The following is a 21967-nucleotide window of genomic DNA, read 5'->3' as shown; positions in this document are numbered from 1 at the left end:
TAGCGTGTTACGCATGCGCAGACGTCTTGGCAACCTATAACAAATATGGAAGAATGTGGATGCTGACCATCCCTACTCAACTTACGATCTAAGAAGCTGTCATCATGAGCGGTCGTGCAAACAATCGAAATAAAAAAGTGAAGGTGTGGGCCCGTATCAGACCCAGTTCTAACTTTGCACATGATAATTTAGAGCTTCTTCCAGATAAAAAAGTGAGTGCCACTGTTTTGCTGTTTGTGATATTTACACGCTCTTAAATTGTATTACAAATGTTAATAAACCATCTCCCAAGAAGAAAGAAATCCCAGTGTAAAAATTTTTTTATCCAAGATTAATATATTGTTAATCTATATATTACTACTTCATAATCTCATAAAGTGTGAAAAAATAATTCGATCTCCGCCTATAATTACCGCTTGAGGGGTTGAGCTATATGTATTGCTGTGGTTGATCTGTTGTTTCGTACATATTATTTGAAACACATTTCTTCATCATCCCACCGAACAGTTTTGCTTGTCTGCGGCCATTTGGTTTTCATCTACAGCTTTCTATTGCCCCATCGACGGCTTGCTTATATCTACAGCATGATAATTAGTTTCTTTGTTCAATTCAACAGTGCTGAGAAGGTCACACTGTTGATGTTGTGTGGTCTATCCCCACTCCTTTGTTATTATGTATATTCTAGCAATCTATGGATGACCTGAGCTATGGATAAGACTATTTTGAGCATTAATTGATCTGCTTTTATCACAGATTAATCATGTAGATCTGAACTACAAGTTGGACTAGATTGTGACCAGTTGAATTTATTTGGTACTCTAGCAAAAAAGAATATTCCATGGCATAATTTTCTGCATAATATTATCAAGTTGTCCCTTGACTCGCACTTGTCATTGAGAGAAGCACATAGACAGGGCAGCTGACAAGCCCCACCACTTCGATCTTGTCTGTTTTGGGTGATAGCTAGCAGGTCCTGTACAGTGTGACCAGTCCAATCTTTGATGTTCAAAGCCAGTTCTGGTAGGTCTGCAGGTTCACTGTTTGTAGTCTGGTTCTTTTGTAGGATGTTTATTTTGTTATTCACTTTGAAGTTATACAGCTCTTTGCAGTACTCAGTTCATTTGAGCACAGCATTGTTTTCTGTGAGGTGGCCATTGCTGTCCTTGATGACTGAGGTCTTGTGCTGATCTGTCCTAGTGAGGGTCCTTAGCAGTTGGTAGGACTTTTTGTTGTCACCTTGTGCTGTTGCTTTTCTTTTTTCTCTTCAAGGGCTTCCTTTGGTTCTCAGAGATCTAGGATGTCATTTATGACCCATTGTTGTTTCTTATTCCTTTGTTGCCCTAGAACCTCCTGGGCAGAAGTAGCTCTTTGATGTTTCCAGCAAGGGTGTTTACATCACAGTCTACCAAGTTCAATGTGGAAAAATTTTTCTCCAACTGTGGCTTTGAAGACCTCTACAAAATTTGGGTCTTGCAGCTTCTACAAATCAAAGTGTTCAGGTTCGTTGGAACAAGGTCTTGGTCACTACCTATGTCAATGCCTGGGTACGTCCTTGTTTTGGCTTTGTGGATGCTCGAGTTGACGTTTCTCAGCAGCAGGATGTAGTCGACTTGACTATATAGACCAATTGTATTTATTCAACCTATATATAGAAAAACCCTTAATTATGCCATTGTAAACTGTATAATAGTAGTTTTGAAACATAAACACAAATTAAAATATTATATTAGTGACATTTTTAATCATGCATCTTTGTTTATTAATAACTGTTTAAATATCTTTTAAACAGAGCATCAACCTTCATTTGAAGAGAGATCCAAAGAAAGGGATAGTTAACAACCAGATTCTGGACTGGTCCTTTAAGTTAGATGGAATTTTTCACAATGCTACTCAAGAACATGTCTTCTCCACAGTGGCATCAAATCTTGTTACTTCAGCAATAGATGGCTACAATGGTAAGTATTTACATCCCATTCTAACATCAGATATATGGCTTAATCTAATGAAAGTGGAAATCTTTGTACATGGCATTTCGTTTACTTATGAGTCACCATTAGGAATGGAGTATGGATTTAGGAAGGAAGTATGTAGTGCAAGTCACAGATCTAACACCTTTCATCAAAATAAACAATAACATTTGATATTTGCATATCAGGAGATCTTAGCTTGTCAAAATGGTGTCTGTAATTTACCACATGGCAGAAGAATTCAACAACATATTTTAGGCTTTCTAGCTGGAATGATGTTCTTGTGAAATGCATACCAAAATGATTTAAATAAATTATAAGCTGAAAAACAATTCAGATCTGGCAGAGAACATTAATTTGTAAAGTTTTTTGAGTGAAAGGAAGATATGAGATAGTGTGATAATTTATGCATGAGGTCTTTGGGATTTAAATATCTGCTTATAAAGTAGAATGACACTGAACTGGAGCACTTACAGATTTGCTGAGGAAAGTATTATACATGTATTAGCAAAGTATCAGTTTATAAAGAATTTGCAGAAGTTGCCGGGTCCAATGGTGGGGAGTGGTTGCGGCCCTATGCTCCACTGGGGACGTATAGGAAAGAAGAAGAAGAAGAAGCATAAAGCAACACTTCCTTAGTATCAAATGCATCACAGTATAGAGGCAACACAAAACAAGTCATGTTTCTTGCACATCATTTGATTCATTCATTTCTTGACTGGTATCAGTTGATGAACAGTTATGGTGTTCTGCAAATCCAGGTTTTTGGGAAGAACAACTAGATAGATGCTATAAGTACCAGCAAATATGCACTGAACATGAAGCTAACATTTTTCAGACAGATGAAGCAATAGAATCGTGTTATGGTCATGCATGAGCAAATGTAGACACTTAATATATGAATAAATCAGAATGAAAATTAAAGTTCCCAAGGACTGTGACATTAGTATTTGCTGAAGCATACTCATTAAGAGTTTAGTTCTTATGCTGATAAGTGGTCTTTACGAGCAAAGGAAGGTTGTTTTTGTTATTTGGTTCCTCTTTGTTTTTTCTGTGTTTCATTTTATTCTTTGTTTAGTATGGTTATTTATTCTTTTATAGGTCATATGTTATTTGTTTGTTTTCCTGCCCCTCGTGTGTTGTCCATGTTTGCTCTCGAAGTTCAGCCCCTATGTATCTTTATGACTTGTATGAGTTAATGCACTTGTACCAAATTTTGTATTTATTATTATTATTAAGGTTATTAATCTTCATTTTCACTATAGAGCAGTGGTCTCACTCATATTAGCATTGGGCCGCTTTAAGTGGAAAGTAACAGCCGTTACTGTCACAAACGGTGGGGAAGATTAAAACAATTAAAACACTACTGTGCGTTACTGCGAAAATGCTAAAATAAAGTTTTTATAATTATTCAATTTAGTGTAGTTTATTACATGCACATGCCCCAGTTTTTAAAATAAGTTGACGCTGTCTCTGTCACTAATGTAATTTTCTTGTTCTTAAGCACAAGCATATTACTACTTAGGAGTGAGGGCCGCACAAAAATGTATTATTCGGCCCGCGGGCCGCGTGTTAATGAGATTCTTCACTATAGAGAGTTCAAAACTTGGCAATTTGCCATGTTAATTAAAAACTTTGATGTTTCTTTACTTGAAGTATTTCACCAATGTTGTTTAATATCTCAGTGATATTTTAGCATTTATGCCTGTTTCTTTATATCTTAGCTAAAGCTGATTAAATCTTTCAGGGACACTTATGTGCTATGGACAGACAGGAGCAGGCAAAACTTTCACCATTACTGGTGCAACTGAAAATTTTCGTCACAGGGGTTTGATTCCTCGGGCATTATCTCAACTTTTTAAAGAGATTGAGGAGCGCCTTGAGTTTAGCATCATAGTCCGGTAACATTTATAAATATCTTGATGTTTTTTATGCAGTTTGAAAATGTTTTCACATATTCATTATTATTATTATCATCTATAGATTATCATTTATTTCAAGAAATTAGGAGCTTGCAAGTATGCCAGTGAATGCCATTGGAAAATCACTTTTTTTGTGCAGGATTTCCTATATGGAAATATACAATGAAGTCATGTATGATTTGCTGGCCTCTCTGCCAGATGTAGAGAATCCATCAGGTAAGGAGACAATGGTGCTCACCGAAAACCAAGATGGTGTGTATGTAAAGGGCCTGTCATGTCATCTGGCACAGAATGAAGAGGAGGCATTGAATCTCCTCTTTGAGGTATTTAAAATGTGTATATCAAGGCAAAGGTTTTTGAATTTAAATGATAATAATTCTGCTGCTGTAGACATTTGAGGGATAGGTAATAAAAAAAGCCTAGATTTCAAAATGTATCTAGAGCGACAGTACTATATGTGATATGAATTTTTGAAGTAGTGTATGTGTGTGTTATTTGTAGATTCAAGAATAATGCTGAAATTTTAATTGGGATTGGTATCACACTTTTCCTTTAACAATAAATGGGTACTAATTGCAATCATGTCTGATGCAATCATAAATTGTTTGCATATTTTGTTTTCTGTGACAGGGAGAAACTAATCGAACCATTGCTGCTCATGTTCTAAACAGAATGTCTTCTCGGTCCCACTGCCTATTCACGGTATATTTAGAGGTTAGTCTGCTTTAATTCAGTTTGCTGTTGCCATGTAGTATCCTTGAACAAAAGATTTTATCTCAGAATCAGCATGTTTTGGTGACATCAGATGAAGAGAATATAGGGGCAGAAGTTTCAGTCCTCAAGCATCTTAAAACTTCAGTGAAGGCAAGATCCTTCCATGATACTGCCATAATCCTCCCCATGACAGATGTCATTGTGATCTATGATACAAATGTTGTCTTTCAACTAGTCTGTAGTGCATTTCATGTAATATATGTCAGTAAATGACTGTGTCATTTTTCCCTGTTGATATTCTAGTCCAGGTCAAGAGTACATTCCAATGCAAAGTATACTGTGTCTAAACTCCATTTTGTGGATCTTGCTGGCTCTGAAAGAATAGGCAAAACAAAGGTATGTGGCAACTTATTGTGGTCTCATTTTAATTTGTTACGTTTCCTGCTGGCAGGGTTGCATTTGTCTGTTACCTGGAATTATAATAAAGTTGCAAATTCACAACTTTTTATTCAAATCCCAAAGATTTGTTCTGGTACTATATTGTTGACAGAAAAGAAGTAAAAATATTGCCAAAAAAGCGAAAGTGCAAAATGCTACAAAAATATTTCTTAGCAATGTGCAATGCTTGGATTAAGTTGAGAGTAATATATAAGGGAGATATGTAAATTTTTATAAGACCTTGCCTTGACAGAGTCGACATCACCATGGCAAATGATATTTTTGTTTTTGGCATTTCTCACAATTGTTTATATTTCTCCATATGAAAAGTAACACCTTTCTTTATTTATTTAAATTTTTTTGGTTATGCTTCTATGTCTAGTTTCTTAGAGACATGCAGTTGAGCATCTCATATGTAATGTGCTGTTTTATTTTGCTATGGTCACAAAATTAAAGCAAAAGACTAAGCTAGAGTCTGGATTTTAGTCTGAGGGCAAGATGCAGACAGAAGCATTGTATATCAACAAGTCACTGACATTCCTGGAGCAAGTGGTCATTGCACTAGCTGATCGTAAACGAGAGCACATTCCATTCCGCCAGTCTAAGCTGACCCACTACCTCAAAGATTCCATTGGAGGCAGATGTAACACAGTTCTTATCACTAATATCTGGAGTGAACGAGCACAACTTGAAGAAACAGTAAGCATTAGGAACTTAACTATTAATGATTATGGACATTCTTCTGTCAACGTCCATCATTTTATAAAAAAAAGAAAAAAGAATAAAGTTAAATGCTGATTGTTTAAAATTAGTTTGCCATTTTGCTACCTTAATTGTTAGTTAACATCGTGAGATTTGGCTCTAAATAAATGATACTTTATCAGGTACAATTTAATATATAAACACAAATCTGACACATCCACCTCTAGTATGCATATTGTAATGTAAAATATGTGCGGATTGCTTAATGCAAACATGCACCCATCTTTCTTTGATTGTAAGTGTATGAAATGCAAAGTGAAAAGATGTTTGTTGGTGGTTTCAGGTGTCTTCTTTGCGTTTTGCAACTCGCATGATGTGTGTTGCTAGTGAACCTGCAGTCAATGAAGTCTGTGATCCAGCAGTAAGTCTTGTCTAATCCTAATTCATAACATCTGAGATTTAAATTTTGTACAATTATTTCATATCTGCACTCAGTCAAAAAAACAAAAAACAAAAAAAAACAAACAACACACACACATGCACATGTTTGTGCATGTTTACAATGTACAACTTGCAAAAGACCAAGAGGGAACTTAGCTTTCAGCTTGCAGAAGCTGTATAAAAGGGATTCACTTTACCTAACTGTTTGCAGGCATGTCCATTTTGTGCTGAGACTCATTGGAAAGTGGTGAGATTCAATGCAAAGTTTGTTGTCTGCTGTGCTTTTTATATGCATGCACATGTCAACAGGTCACGGCAGGCAATAATTTGTGTATTTTTTTTTTATCACAACCAAGAATTGTGGTGATAATGTTTTCACAAAGTATGCTGAATTAAAGTTTTGTTGGGGTTTTTTCTGCATGGTCCAAATTGTTTGATTTAAGGAAGGGAAATGGGCATTTCAAATTAAGATTTATTTTAATGCACCACAGTAAACTGTATACTGTACAGGTTAGTCACACTTGAAAATATTTGGTTCCTTTGGCATTACTTTGAACTTTAGCTCATATACTCTGTCTCCTATCTCTCTTCTGATTTCTTCTGAAATAATGTATGCACCTTATTTTTGTGTTTAATCATGATCCACTGAAATTGTCAACACGTACATGCATGCACGCACAAAAACACCTAACCTACAATGTTTAATTAATCAAACAAGTATTTCTCATATTTCAACAGTACATTATATAAAATGTAGTGAAAAGAGATAACCAGCATGCAAAAGAAGTCAGGTGGGCATGCATCACCATGCGAAAAACATTCCTCTTTACCTGCTGTAGAACCTTTACACTAGATGCATGGAAAGCATTAATGACTGAATATGATTCTTGCCTTTCTTCATCCTCATTTAAAAAAAAAATATTTATTCCCTTTTTCTGTTACATTGTTTTTGAATTTCTTTAGATTTTGGTGAAAACCCTTCACCAGGAGATCGAGCATTTGAAGTCTGAGCTAGCTATGCATGATACTTTGGTGAGTTTGAAACGAGTAAACAAGATTACTTCATTAGCTACTTGATGCAGAGCATTTCACTGATGATCAAATACTTTTAATATATATATATTTATCTTGACATCAGAACCACATGGGCCCAACTGAAGGGGGCTGCCCAAAACTGGGTCTGCTGGCGAGGTGTTGTTGCAGCCCTTAATCTCCTCAAAGGAGCAACAAGGAATAAACTAAACTATATATATATATCTTACGAACCCTATGCCTGCAATCTCTGTATAATATATGTACTTTATTTTCTTTTTCCTCTGCAAAATGTTTTCGTGCACAGTCATACATTGTGTATAACAGTATAGAAGCATAGCAGGGACATGGTAGGGTGTCAGTTGTCAGATTCTCAAAAAGCAAGCAGACTGACTGGATGTCATCTGGACTGCAAGTATGATTAAATTGTCATTGTTGTGAAAAAAGCTAATTGTTGTGATTGTAGGTCTACCACACAAGAACTGTAACTGTCATAGCTCCAGTATGAGCATGTGTTGTCTGACTTGCTCATATTCTTAGAGAAGTCCAGCTTAGCCTTCTATCCACACTCCAGCAGTTTAGATCCTTCTGCAAATTCTCAGCCTGGTTTTGGGGTAGTCTTGCCTGCTTCAACTCTTGCTGTTCATACCCAGTGTTCTGGGGAATATCTGCAGTCAAAACACACCCAGATGAGTTGCTGATAGTTATTGCCCTCTTTTGCACATAGCCACAGGTGTTGCTCCATGCATCTTAGCCACCAGCATCTTAAATTGACACAAGAATGGCCAGCACTGTCCTGGGTTCAGCTCTCATTTCAGGCACGCTGTTCTTTCTCTGCATCTGGCATCTGTTTACAGGACTGGCAGCCTTGCCATGATATAGCCCTAGTTGGTAGCTCAGTGTAAAACACTAATTTTACACCCCTCCTAGTGTTCTTGGTGGTTACTAGCAGGGTGTCACCAAGGTAGGTGGAAAAAAAATTTCCATGTAATGTACACAGCAATGCCCATGTTCCACAAATTAACTGCTGGGTGGGGTTTTGCCCTTCATCCTATGAGCTGCTCTTAGTAGCAGGTCACTTGATGAATATTTAACTTTCTTATGCTCTAATCGTGAGACCACATACCTACACATCCTTTGCTGTCTACTTTTGGTATTGCTCTCAGTTGCCTGAAGGCCTTTAGCAGATGACATTCACTGTCTGAAACTGGATCCATTGTTAAATGTTGAATTCACTCAACAGAGAATTTTGTTCCTCTCAAAGCTTCTCTCTCCTGCCAAACTTCTCCCTCCCCTTTTATACCCACCGGGAGCTCTTGTCATGGGTGGTTGGCCATACCAGAAGATACTGCTGTTTGTGTTGCTTGTTAAGAGGTTGGGTGCAACCCCTTCCTCCTTACTGTGTCCCCTACCCCATCTCTGAACCAAAACAAATCTACATGAAAATTGGTTTTCTGAATGCTGCTAAGCCCTTGCCAAATCAGCAGGTAAGGACTTATAAGTCTTGGTAAGTTATTATAAAAATAAAATAGCCTGTTGATTAGACTCATTAGAGCACCTGAAGGAGGCACACTATACTGGCTAGTTGAATACCGATTTGATGCATCATACACTTCCCAGATAATCCAAGCTGGGGACAGGGTTGAGGAAGATGAGGCAGCAAGGAAGAGAAGATAGGTACCATCCTTACAAAGTTATTGAGGATACTCGCTCCCCTGTAAAATTTTTTAAATTGTAAGAAAGTTTGTTGGGGTTTCTTGCAGGCCAACAGAAGCTCTGTGAACTATGATCCATTATCTGAGCAACAAAAGTATGAGATTCGGCAGCAGTGTCGCAGGTACCTGGAGGGTACTCTGGATGAAATTGATGTATGTTTTCTTTTTTTCATGCCCTCCTGTCATTTAAAATATTGTTGCTTTCCAAAGTACTTTTTAGTTCAGCTAAATATATGCAAGTGCAGTGGCTGTTTCAGATTTTGCATTAAGAATTTAGGAAACTTGTAGGATTCCTGAAAGAAAAAATCTTAAAATTTTTAAGTATATGAACCAGTGTAAGAAATATTTCTTTAAATGTGAAATACAAGCAAAATATGATCGAAGAAAAGTGACTGCACTTTTGTTTGTAACAGATTGTCAACCTGCGACAAATCCAAGGCACTTTTGAAGCATTTCGGGAAATTTACCAGTGAGTTGAAGATATGATTTGCTAGATTTTGAAGAACATAATGCAAAAACTCATGTAAAATAAAACCATCTCTTTAAACACAAAGCACCTAGAAGTAACAGAGAAAGAAGCATTCTCTCTCTCTTGTACTTGTGCACATGCAGACATTCACACATATACGCATGAGCCTCAAAAGTGACAATGCACATAACACCTCTGCCACCTTCCTCCTCCAGTTTTAATGTCTGCATAATTATTGTTGCGTGGTCAGGCAAGTCATCCCATTTCATGGTACAGACATTAGTCTATTTTAAAACAATTCTTGGTTTGTTAGATTGTATTCATGGTTGAATTACAACATAAATCTCAGTGTTACAGATGATTAACGATGCAAGAACTATGCTGAAGTTATTTAGTTATTATTATGAGGTATGTATAGAAGTAAAAGCTTTCTAAAGTTACTTGTGGACATGCATCATGTTCAACTAAGTTTTTTTTCCTTGGTATTTAGCCAGATAGAAAATGATGTTGAGGACAAACTTCGACAGAAATTCACACTTTCTGACAGAGCTGATGTTGCTGCTATGGGTGGTGCACAGCAGGTAAGCATTGTCATATTTGTATGTAAATGGCATATGCAAAGTCAGATTATAGTAGCTGGAACTATAGTTAAATGTGAAAGTAAAGATTCTATAACCAAGCCTCCATAAGGGCAGTAAAGGGTTACCTATGTCTAGAGCCTGACAGGTAAAAGGTAGAACCCATGCAATTTTCCTCCATTACCTTCCATTTTATTTTGGAAAGCTACAGGGTGGGCAGGGGAAGTTTTGCTGCCTGAGCAGACCTCATCCATGACCTGCTTCAAAGCAGAGGCCACTATATATATAACCACTTGGCCACAGAAGTGACAGAACCTCCTCAGTCACCTGATGATTTTTTAAAGTACTTTTTAGTATCAGATTCATTGTTGAAACTCAGTATCAATACTTCGAATGTGTTAAATTATTTTAACAATAATAAGCAGATTTTCTCATAGCGCATTTCTCACACTATAGAGCAGACTCAATGTGCTTTACACAAATAAAAACTAAATTAACATACATCGACATATAGAGTCAAAGCACTTACAGATCATTTGCAGTCACGAGAAATGTCAATGTAAAGATACAGTATTAAATTAGCATTGCACAAAACACAGTAAAGAGGAAAATATCCTACGACTTTGTCGTTACTGCTGGATGAAATCTTGTAATAGACCAAGATGTAGATTTGGTAGAGTTAAATCTTCTCATCGTAAAGACATTCTTTTCTTCCATCAGTTCCATGGCGAATAGATCAATCCATATATATAGCAGTTAAGACTGGAGAAACCGTAGGACGTCAGGTAGAAAAAGATGGGAAAGTTGAAAGGTCATAGGCTGAAAGTCATCGCTGCTCTGCTGGAGTACGTCTTTACGTTTCTGATCGGCTACAGTTATCTAGAGGTCGTAAAGTCAATGCTTCGATCGTCTGAGTCCACCACTGATCATCAATCGCTCCTCAGGGCAAGTATATATATATAGATCAAATCATCAAGAGACTGTTGGGATCTTTACAGTCACAAGACAGAAAAGCTGATATAAAACATGGCTGTTAGACGCTGGCGGAGGTCAATAGCAGTGACAAAACCATTATGGCGTCGGGGGAAAAAAGATCTGTAGGCGATACAAAAATAGACAGATGTAGATGCAAAATAAAATTTAAAAAATCACACAGTTCATACAATGGGCAGTGAACATCGTTTTGAATAGAGTGTGAACAGATCGACCCCCTGCTCATTGTTTTTCAGATAGTTTGTTAAATACAAGAAGTTATAAAATATATATAGTAGTTATGGTAGTATGGGACATCGCATATAAGTAGGATGGAAGATGGCACGCACAAACATGCACACGGGTACAGGCTGGCGATGGGGGTAATCACTGGCCGGGTGACAACCCCGTGACCGAAGGAGAGGAGGGTGTCGACTAGCGACAGGATGTAGGTGCGCGGGCGTGTTTGAGTGAGTGGAGCATGAAGGTGGGGTGAAGAGGCCAGTGGTCAGAACGTGAGGAGACAGTCCAGAGTGGGGAGCACATTCCACCGAGAGCGCTAGTGTGTTGTGTAGTTTCGCCATAGCCAGCACCATCGACTGGCGTTGGAGTAAAACGATCCGGAACCCACGAAAGTGTTGAGTTTTGTTGTTGGGGGAAGAGAACCGCCTCTTACCCTGTTACAGTAGCTCCACTGCTTTGCTTCTGATTTTCAAAACTTTAAAAAAAATTTTCCCAGGCTCACATGTCCACAGCGGATGAACCAAATATGGTGGGCGAGACTGATGGGACAGGATTTGGTGTTGGCTCTGCACCCAAGTCTGCCAAGGCTGAGCCATCTGCTGTGGTGCAGCTAAAAAAGAAGGAAAGAGAACGGGAAAAGAAGAGGGCAGCCAGAGGCGGAAGGTATTATTAAGGTTGTGATATTGTAATGTACTGTATATTGCAGCGGGGGCGCTTGTTTAAGGGAGCGTGTACCGCTGACAGAGTCAGCACAATACACAATACACAAAGGGATAATGTCACATGCATGTGCAAGTATGAATGTTGTATGTGTGTAGATTAACACCCCACTTGTGTCTTATTAGAAACAACTGATAAACATTGTCTTGCACTACAACTATTTTTGCACAGTCCTGTGGGAGTCAAAGTTACTTCTAGCCCAACACAGAGTGCAAAGGGTGAACAGGATTCCAAGTCACCCCTTACATCTGTTGATCGTGATAAAGAAGAAGGTCCAACATCCCCAGTTAGCTCAGCAGGTGGTGCCCAGAGGCCAGACAAATCTCTGCATCCACAGTAAGTACATGGCATATTGTCCTTGGAGTCAAATAAGTCCATTACAATTGTGCTTTTTAAAAAAAATTATTATTTTTCAGACTGATAGCTGGACCTGTAAAAACCCTTTCTTCTTTGAGTGTACCAAATAACATGAACATTGGAAATAAATTAAAGGGTTACCCTAGCTCTTTAACCATCGAAAGGTTGTCTAGCATTCCACTATAGTCAGGTGAGCAACTGCCGTCTAACAGTGTAAAATGCCAAACGCAAGATCACTACACCAGTTACGGAAGCCCGGTAATGTAGTGGTTAAAACACGCGTTTGTCATCACTGCAGTGAGCGGCTCAGGGTTCAGATCGCGTCTCAAGACACTCTATGCATGTGACACCTTTTCGCAGGGCTGGGCGTCGAAGGTTTTCTCCAGGTGCTCCGATTTTTTTTCTCCCTCCTTCCCTCTCCCTCCATAGTGTGTAATCGCCACAAGATGGAAACATTTTCCTACTAAATAAATAAACCAACCAACCAAACTACACCAGCTTTGTCTATGGTTACAGTGGGGTTCACTAGCTGCTGCTCTTACCATGTGCGACGCTCACTCAGTGCTCAAAACTTGTACGTTGTCGGTGGGTGTCGTCTGTACCAGGCCCTTCCAGTTTCAGATCTTTCGTCTTTTTCTACTGAGCTTGCCCGTATAGGAGCAGGCAGTGCATGACGATCCAGTAAGAAGCCCTCTTTGTTGCTCTTAGCTCTGACAAGAATGGCCTCGGATGGACTGCGTCGGCTTGGTCTTTTGAACGCAGAAGTGGATCTTATCCCTTGGGGGCGGTGCAGGATGCGACCTTTACACAGGTACTTTCATTTCTGGAGACAGGCAACTGTTCTTCTAGAGGAGCTATAGTCCCAGGCACCTTACATGCCACCCTCCTTCACCCTAATTGTGGGATGATTTAAACGGCTGCAGAAAGGCATCGTTTGTAAGAGGAACTTACAGCGTTCACTCTTGACACCGACGCCAGCATGACCAGCGACGGTGTTTATTTATCCTTCCTTTTCTTCAAGGTTAACAGTCTTGGTCTCTAGACGGAAGACTGTTTAGCGCCTTACCATCAGCAGGCAGATCCACAAGCGCTCGCCGGCCCTATACTTTCTAGACCAGTGGTTCTTAACCGGGTTCGATCGAACCCTAGGGGTTCGGTGAGTCGGTCTCAGGGGTTCGGCGGAACCTCCGCCACGGAGGTCAAGACACACCCTCAATTCGTGATGAAACTAAAGAAGGGTTCGGTGAATGTGCATATGACATTAAAGAAGGGTTCGGTGAATGTGCATAGGAAACTTGTGGGTTCGGTACCTCAAAAAGGTTAAGAACCACTGTTCTAGACTGAATCTAGAGGGTACGGAGCAAGTTCACCAGCTGGCGATGTTCCATGCGGTTTACCTTTGAATGTCTCGGTTTTTGTTTTTGTTTTTGTTTTTTTATAGCGGTTCCACGAAGAAAGCAGGCTGCGATCGTCTTTTCCGACAGCTTAGCCTGTGGAATCACAGTTTGCACCGTGACTTTTTCCAGTTTATCTCGAGAACGACCTGCCTCTCTTCTCCCTACATGGAACCTGGCCTGGGCCTTGTTTGTTAACTACAAAACCTATTAGACTCGTTCTTTTGCACCTCTTAGCAGGGTGAAGGAAAAGTTAGTTTTCCTGTTGGCCCTGGCCACTGCAGCAAGGATATCTGAGATGTATATAATTATGCTCTCCCAGCTGAAAAAAGCTTTGGCAGTTCCAAGAGCTGGTTCTGTGTGGGGGATGACATTAACACTTTCCTGGATAAGTTTCGTTGCCTTGGATGCATGGTTCCAATCTCTGGAAAGAGTGAGCCCTTGCCGGAGCCAGTCCGGGCAGTCCGCATTTTCTGAAATTCTTGGTTGAAGAGGGGAAATTGTGCACGACGCTTTAGGCTTCTGAGGGCCGACCGTGAGGAAAGGTTCCCTCATGCCTTGTCGTCCTTTGTCCGTGGTGTTCTTAATGCCTGCATCTTCATTCTCCGCCGGTAAATCGGCTGCTTCAGGTGTACGCCCTGGACATGACGGCTTTTGCGCTGGCCTTGCCTTCCGTCGTAACTTTGCCTTGTCGGACTAAGTTTGTCCGCAGTCTGCTGATGTTTGTTTGGGTTTTGTTTTTTTCTTAGAAACCTTTTTTCGCGTTCCTCGTTTCTCTGGCACTGTTGCGGCTGGTAGATACGACGCAACATGCCGCCTCTTGTTTCTTAGCGGGGTGGTTGTTTCTTCTCTCTGCCTGATCTCTGTTCTCCTATATGGTCTTGTCATCTGGTACAGTCTAAGAAGAAATAACATTTTGAGAGCAAATTTTCTTTCTTCAAGACGTAACAAATGACATGATGTCAAGGCCCTCCCGCTCCCCGCTCTTTAGGCAAAGTGTTGGTCGAAAAAAAAACCTGGTGTATTGGCTTTGCGTTTGGCCTTTTACGCTGTTTGCTAATCTGATTAGTGGAGTGCTTTGCATGCCAGGCACGTGCTAGCTTACTGTCGGGGAAACACTTTTTCGATGGTTAAAGAGTGTAACCCTTTACCTCCTCTGGTCATGTCAGTCTCGAAGAAAGAGAATTTACTCTCAACATTTCGTTTTTTCATTCTTGTTCTCTGTCTATCCCTCGCATGAATCAGCTCAACACAAGTGTATAACAGTTGCTAATAGACTAAAAATCATCTTGGTGATACACAATTATATTGATGGGTGCTTTTAGTGCTAGCAACACCAGTTCAGACTTCCCTGAAATTGGAGGTAAATGGAAGGCAGAGAAAGGGATCAGAAGCCACTCAGAAATGACAGAAGAAGCTGATGATGAAGGCATATCAGCCTTTTTAACTGGCCAAGACTTACTTGTTGACAGTGAACTACAAAGGTAGCCACATGCATGAAAAGAAACATCTGCACCAGGATTTTTAAACTTGTTCTTTTTCACATTTGCCTTGGTGCACAACATGAAATATGTTGCATGACGGAGATTTTAAGCATGATTTTTGCACTTGCCTTTTCGTTCGCATTGTCATTTCTCATAGTAAAAAAACATAAACTGGATGACTTTTCAAACACTCCATGTTTAAGGCCACTTACTTTATGGTTTCTGAATTCTTACTTAAAAAAAAAAAATTGCATTTTAATTTGAACTCATATGTTCACACATTTTAACCTTTTCATCTGTGATGTATGTTTTCTCTGTCACTTTTCTGTGGATTTGGTTTACTGTGGTTAATCTGCAATCCCCTGAAGTGTAAAATCGTATTAAAAGATTATTCCTTGGCTATAGTTTTACATAAACAGTTAATAAAATGTATTCATAGATGACACACTGAATCAATGTAAAAAAATAGTACTTGGGACTTGCTGGCTTATAGCGTCATTAATATTACTTTATTTCTAAGGTTGTGTTTGTCATGAGACTTAAATATATTTCAGTGTGACCAAAAAAAAATAAATGTTTACAACATTTCTGCACAGCTTTATCTCTATAAAATGTAACTTAAAAAAAAGAAAAACAACAAAGCTATATGCTACATGGCAGAAACTACAGATCATATTTTTATGTCCTTTTTACAATCTTTCAATTTTAGACACTTTTCATTTTGTGTAGTAAGAAAACTTGTAGTTTTGGGGAACTAGGAAGTATTATGCATGGTTTGATTGACATATTTGAAAAGATAACATAAATACACACTTTCATTTCTTGGCAGCAGTCCACCAAGCAGAACCGCTGCCTTTGAAGAATTTAAGCAAGAGAAAGGCAGTGAGATCAATAGGATATTAATAGAGAACAAAGGTTAGTTACATTTAATTATTTTTTTAAGGGAGGCTCTGTAAACTCCATGTTGGTTCAAAAAGGGAGCAAAACTGATTTAGTGTCCATCTTTTATGAAATTGAATCTGACAGATATGCTAAAACCACAGTTGTTCTATTTCAGATTTTCATTTACTTAATAATTTTGTGTTGCTGTTTGCATTTTTAACTGTTGTCGCTGGACAGTTTTTGTTATACTGCTTCTCATCTGTTTGGCAGAAATTCTGGCAAGCAAGAAAAAGGCCTATTCTGACCTGGCCAAGAAGATAAACAATATTAAACTGGACATTGACAACACACGCCAAACGCTAGAAAGATTTAGGGCAGAAAGAGATACAGAAGGTGTGTGCCTCTTCAATCATCACGTGTTTGAAAAAAAAAATTCACATCCTGTATGTTATTTGTTTTGCTTATTTTCACATTATGTAAATTAGACATCATAACATAATGGACAGTTTTAAATGTAATGTATGAGCCTACATACACATATACATGGATGAGTCTGGTCAGTTGTGTTTTATGTCACAAGCTGTAGTAAAGAGTGGTTAGTGTGTTTTGTGTGTGTGTGCATGTAAATGTGAAATGTTATGATACTAACTGGCTGCATGCATTCATCTATTCACTCATGCATAATTCATTTAAAGAAACTTGAAAGACTAAACATAGAGAAATATGGTAATTAAGTCTTTCAGTCTGATCCTAGCAAAATAAAATGATTGCAAATTTAGGTCCAGTGTTCAACAATGATGGTGACATTGTCATCAGCGAGGAAGAGTTTATGGAAGTCCAAAGACTAAAAGACCTAAAGAAAACCTATCAGATTGATTATGAAGAACTCAAGACTCTCAAAACACAAGTACAGTACTGCCAGAAGTTAGTAGACCAGTGTCGTCAGAAACTCCTTAATGGTAAATTTTTCTTTTCTACTATTCTCTTTTTACAGTTTTCAAGAATGCAATTCCTAAGCAAGTTATTTGAGCTTTTTTTTTTTTTTAACTTATGACCATTGTAAAGCATGCAGGCCAAAAGTTGTTGATAGAAAAAGCTGTTAAAACGAGACAGCACAATTTTACCAAGGGTTCAAGAAATGTAATAAAAATAAAGCACAGAATAAATAAGGCAAAATAGATGAGTAAAATAGACTGCAATAAAAACAAAATCCTCTGAAATGTTTGCATTAGTGACATTAATCAGACAAAAATGTTGAGTGAATGTTGGCTGAACTTTGAATGCATATATGTTGTGGCAGCTTGAAACAAGCTAGAAGCTATTAAAAGCACTACAAAATTAAAAATAGGCTATTCCTGCATTAACGGCAGTAAAGTATAAGCATCAGTCAGCTACAATCTTTAAATTTACCTTTTAAGGGTTTTTTTTTTTGTAAGGATAATTTTGTTTTTGTTGAAATAAGTTGTTTGTTACAATCCATTTTTCTTGCTGAAAATTTTTCTAATGGTTTAAAATTTTGATCCATGGCACCTGCTTAATATCAGACCATATCACAACAGACAATTGTGAATAAATTCTACATTATTTCTGACAAGAAGTTGATTTTAAATTTAGATTAATGTGTTTCCTCAGCATCACATGCTGATTAGGTTAACTGTTTGAAAAAAAATCCATGAACGTCAAGCGCAAGTGCAAAATTGATAAAACACTAATTAAAAGCTACTTAACTATCAGTGGCAGTTTTATTAGCGGTGTCATACAACACCAATTACCATTTGCACACTTACATGTATTTCCTCTAGTTAGACTAAGAAACTGTTCAACAAAACTAGTATAATAAACACTGGAAGCCGACTCCAGGTGACAAAAAATTCAGTGCTGTAGCATGAGTTTATGCAGTAAGACTATAGCCAAGGCTTCTGCTTACGCAAAAAAATTGCGTACAGTACGCATTAAAAGTTCGGAGGACCCCTTCAATTTTCGTCAATGGGGTCCCATTCAAATTTGTGCGAAGAACAGGGACCCCTTAAAAATCGGAAGAAGGGTCCCTGGAACCCCAAAGAATTTAGCCTTAGCAGAAGCCCTGCTATAGCAGAAAAAAAGATAATCATAAAAAACAGTTTGGTATTTCTAGTTTGATTATATAAACATCATATAGTATGAATAATTAGAGACTAAAACAAGTAATCCCAGTTTTCTTTATCTTAATGGCTTTGACTGGCGCATTAACTGAAATTAAGAGAAATACTAAAACATTTTGAAGCCTTTGATGAACTAGCAACATGCAAGTACCAAAGATTACAGACTATTTTTTTCAAAGGATACGAACCCTGAAGAAGAAATATTTTTTAGTCTTTTTTTTCTCTGGGACAATGTGCTGCAATAAAACAATTTGTGTTTATCGTAATACGAAAAACAACAAAGGTTATTTACAGTATATGTTATATCTTTTCCAGAATTTGACAAGTGGTATGCTGAGAGCTTCCTAAACCTTCCTGGAGAGGAGGTTCAAACAAGTGTTCAAGCAGGCTATGGTCCGCGACTGGGGGCATTCCTCCCAATCATTCCCAGTGCCATGGTATTTTGAATTTGTATTGCAATGACATTTTAAATTTATTCAGTAACTCTACGTTGAGATCTGTGTTGCTTTACACAGATTTATTCTTTCAAAAAATTATGAATAATCAATGTTCGGTCTTCTTTCATATTTTGTTCAGGAAACATGAAGTAATTTTGAACTATTACACCCTTCTTTGGAAAAAAAAGTAATATACGATTATGACTGACTATGATTTTATGCACTGAATACTGAATACACTGCTGTAGCTGCATTCAAAATAATATTGTTTTGGACTGCAGATTTTATCATGTATTAGGGACTATGATCATTTAAAGTTCCAGATCATGTGACTTTACTACAATTATGCATCATGAATGTGTTGATTGCAGCTAGAAGATGAAGAGGAGAAGTTTGACCGCTTACATAATGCATTGCTGATGAACAATCCTGACTCTGTATCATTCTTTAATGCCAAAATGAGAACTGAGCGAAGAGTATGTTAAATTTCAATTATTTTCTAATCTTATTTTATTCACATAGAAGCAAATGATAGTAGGGATGATTATGTTTCACATACTTGTCATTTTATTGATATCTGATATCATTAAATGATGATGAAGTAATTTTCTGTAATTTGACCTAATGTATCAAGTGATGACATCTGTCATATTTACTCATACACATGCATGTCCACGCACACACACATAGGCAAAAAGAATCATCAAAAAGTGTGCTAGATAAAGGCAAAAAATAAATTTATTACACTCTTTCCATTTTTCATGCAGTTGTTTTTGTGTTACAGAAAATCTATCAAGCAGCTATGTCCCAGGCTCAGCCCAGCTACGCACATCACAAGTCAGGCACCCCCACAACGAACGTACACAAAAAGCTCCCAAACATGCTTCAAGTTCATTATTAGGGCATCAAAAATCACATTTGTGTTTTGCTTTAAGGCTCTGCAGTCGTCACCACAAAACATTTTAATCCTGTGATACAAAATTTAACTTAAGCTTTAGTGTGATTTAAAGGAGCCTTTAACTGTGAGAACAATGAACTGAAACAAATGGAAAAGCAGAGTTTAAGACTTAATGCCATACTGTATTTCCAACACCTAATAGTAATTTTAAAATATAAACATTTTTATCTCTTAAGAAAGGAAATTATGGTAGCTGTTGTTTTGTACTCTGCCCTGAGAATGAAGTGGACTTTCAGGCTGGTGTGCTTCTGATCTTGTTTCATTCCTTTTTTGTTTTTTTTATGTTTTTCTTGTTTTATGCTTTTTTTGTTGCATGCTGTTTTATATGCAAAAGCACACATAATGCTCATTCATATGAAGGTATCAAACTATAAATTTTCAAATGTAATTGTGGGTGTAAAGTCATGGCTTTGCCTTAAAGTTTAAGTAGCAACAGAGCAGATGGAAAAGCTAAAAATGTTAAAGGAAGAAATATTTCTCCCATACCTGCATCACATTTCAACATGACAAAAGCTTGAGAAATGTAGCATGTTGTTCAAATACAGTAAAGATTGTGTAAATATATTAACCATTACACTCTTTAAGTATATGTCATGGGGTGACATCCAGAGCAAAATTAAGAGATATAAGTTTTAAGGGATGAATAATTTTTGTCCATGCTGTATCACATTTTAATATGACCAAAGCATAAGACAGGTAACTTGTTTGTCACACCCTGGAAAGAACGTTTAAATATATTAAAATGCTTAAAATATGTTTAAAACACACACATATATATATAATATATTCTTTCATTATGCATCATGGTGTGGTATTCATTCTTCCTTCTACATGTCTTTGCCAGTATTATTCTTTCTATAAACAAAATGCCTTGCTCATGGATACGTCTTCGATCTGTATTATAGTGACTATAAATTTGCCAAGATTTAAAAAAATAATAAAATTGATGAAACACTTGGTTATGGAAATGTTGTTTGGTTTAAAATCTGCTGTCACCTATAGTCGTTAAACAAGAACTCCGGAACGTTCCATGATAGAAACAACAGTGAATGACCACAGCTTCTGGAAAACACATCTGCATGTTTGCTCCCAAACAAGTATACGAAGATGGAAATCGTTGTGACGAAACGGCCAGTGCGCAGGGTCAAGGTCGGCTTACTTCTTGGGCTGCACGTGCATCCTAAAAGTGACAGCCCTTGCACTTCCTGAGACCATTCATTGATGACGATCATTCAGACCTCGATTGAGTGATCATACAAGTTATACACGCAGGATATTGACAATAACCAAACTATTTCTATTAAATTTTTTAAAATACCTCAAGTATTTTCCAAATTTCAGAGACGAGTGAAAATAGAAGAATTGTCCTTCTTACCTTTCTAGAATCTCATTTTTTATGTGTTCTGAATTTTTGTTTCTGATATTTTATTTATTCCCCATTTTATGTCCATTGATTCATTTGTTTATTCAAAGCCTTTACTTGTTGCTTTTAGTCATTGTATTGAGAAATTAAATGCGACAGCTTGATTTTCAAATTATTAGTTTCGCTTAGACTAGTCGGAGAAGTAAATTAAAGAGAATCAAATGAGGGAGTGACTGAGAGATTAGGACTGACGTGCTGCAGAGCGGGAGATTCCCAAACCCGAAATCTTGAGAATATAAATGTAAAAATCATGATAACGAAAAAGGATGTTCCATCGGTGTCCCGGTGAATCAGTGCTGTGCGCTTTGGTATCTTTTGCAAATTTTGCTGCAAGAGATAACCTGATTGTATTCTACTTATTATCGAGGCTTTCACTCATGCTGAGCTGTATCTGCTAAGGCTGCAGGTTAAAAGGTGGCAATCTCAACCGGCTGATCATCAGGTGATATATGTTTAAGGTGGTGTGATGGTAGAGTTGATTGGAATTTTTTGGTCCCGATAACGCGAGTGTGTTGACAATAAGCCATCTGTATCGTCCTTTTCGTGGAGACTGCAATAGCACTTATAAATACTGATGCAATGTTATGAAACATGCAGCTACGGGAATAAAAAGAGCATTTTTCTTCTTACTACATAAGAACCTGTAATTGCAACAACAACAACAACAACAAGCGTACGTGGTTATTTCGGACAACTTCACCACAACCCAGAAAGATCGAATCTGTTTTTGTCAGAACCGCCTATTAATGTTTTCAGACGCTGGGCCAGTCTTGGTGTGGTTGCTGGGTTTTAACTTTTGCGCTACCTACGAATCATGACAACCACCACGCAATTTAATTATTTTCAGTAATTTTTTAACGCCTCGATCAGCTCACACACACAAAATAAAGAAAAAAAATAAGCGTCGCACCACGGACGTGTTCGTGGTCGCACAAATAAGTCATCCCAAATATTTGTCTCTCCAAAGAAACGCAAAGC

The 21967-nt window shown here is 37.8% G+C and overlaps 1 protein-coding gene across 6 annotated transcripts; it reads left to right on the top strand.

Moving 5' to 3' along the window:
- Positions 1-8: 8 nt before the first annotated feature.
- On the top strand, positions 9-20523 carry LOC112556967 (kinesin-like protein KIF9). 6 transcript variants are annotated; one of them, XM_025226495.1, is made up of 22 exons: positions 9-212; positions 1790-1955; positions 3715-3868; positions 4029-4212; positions 4520-4603; positions 4907-4999; positions 5528-5740; positions 6087-6164; positions 6396-6431; positions 7148-7216; positions 8980-9084; positions 9345-9400; positions 9891-9981; positions 11690-11856; positions 12085-12249; positions 14990-15148; positions 15981-16063; positions 16301-16423; positions 16810-16989; positions 18487-18608; positions 18980-19084; positions 19393-20523. In XM_025226495.1, exons 1-22 carry the CDS (start codon positions 105-107, stop codon positions 19507-19509), a joined length of 2658 nt encoding a protein of 885 aa, XP_025082280.1. In that variant the 5' UTR covers positions 9-104; the 3' UTR covers positions 19510-20523. The 6 variants fall into 6 exon arrangements, with proteins under 6 accessions (XP_025082280.1, XP_025082269.1, XP_025082289.1 ...); XM_025226484.1 differs by having other exon boundaries at positions 15978-16063; XM_025226504.1 differs by lacking the exon at positions 6396-6431 and having other exon boundaries at positions 15978-16063.
- Positions 20524-21967: the final 1444 nt, after the last annotated feature.

This window comes from Pomacea canaliculata, linkage group LG1, assembly GCF_003073045.1.
Source record: "Pomacea canaliculata isolate SZHN2017 linkage group LG1, ASM307304v1, whole genome shotgun sequence".
Taxonomy (NCBI): Eukaryota; Metazoa; Mollusca; class Gastropoda; order Architaenioglossa; family Ampullariidae; genus Pomacea; species Pomacea canaliculata.
Note: the sequence above shows the minus strand (reverse complement) of the source record. Positions and strands in the feature narration are given on the sequence as shown.

Excerpts from the sequence above, each read along its gene's own strand:
- LOC112556967 (XM_025226484.1), top strand. The coding sequence starts at position 105 with ATGAGCGGTCGTGCAAACAATCGAAATAAAAAAGTGAAGGTGTGGGCC. Across the intron at positions 5,000-5,527 it reads AAAGAATAGGCAAAACAAAG|TCTGAGGGCAAGATGCAGAC; the intron begins GTATGTGGCAAC and ends TCTGGATTTTAG. Across the intron at positions 16,424-16,809 it reads GGCAGAAAGAGATACAGAAG|GTCCAGTGTTCAACAATGAT; the intron begins GTGTGTGCCTCT and ends TTGCAAATTTAG.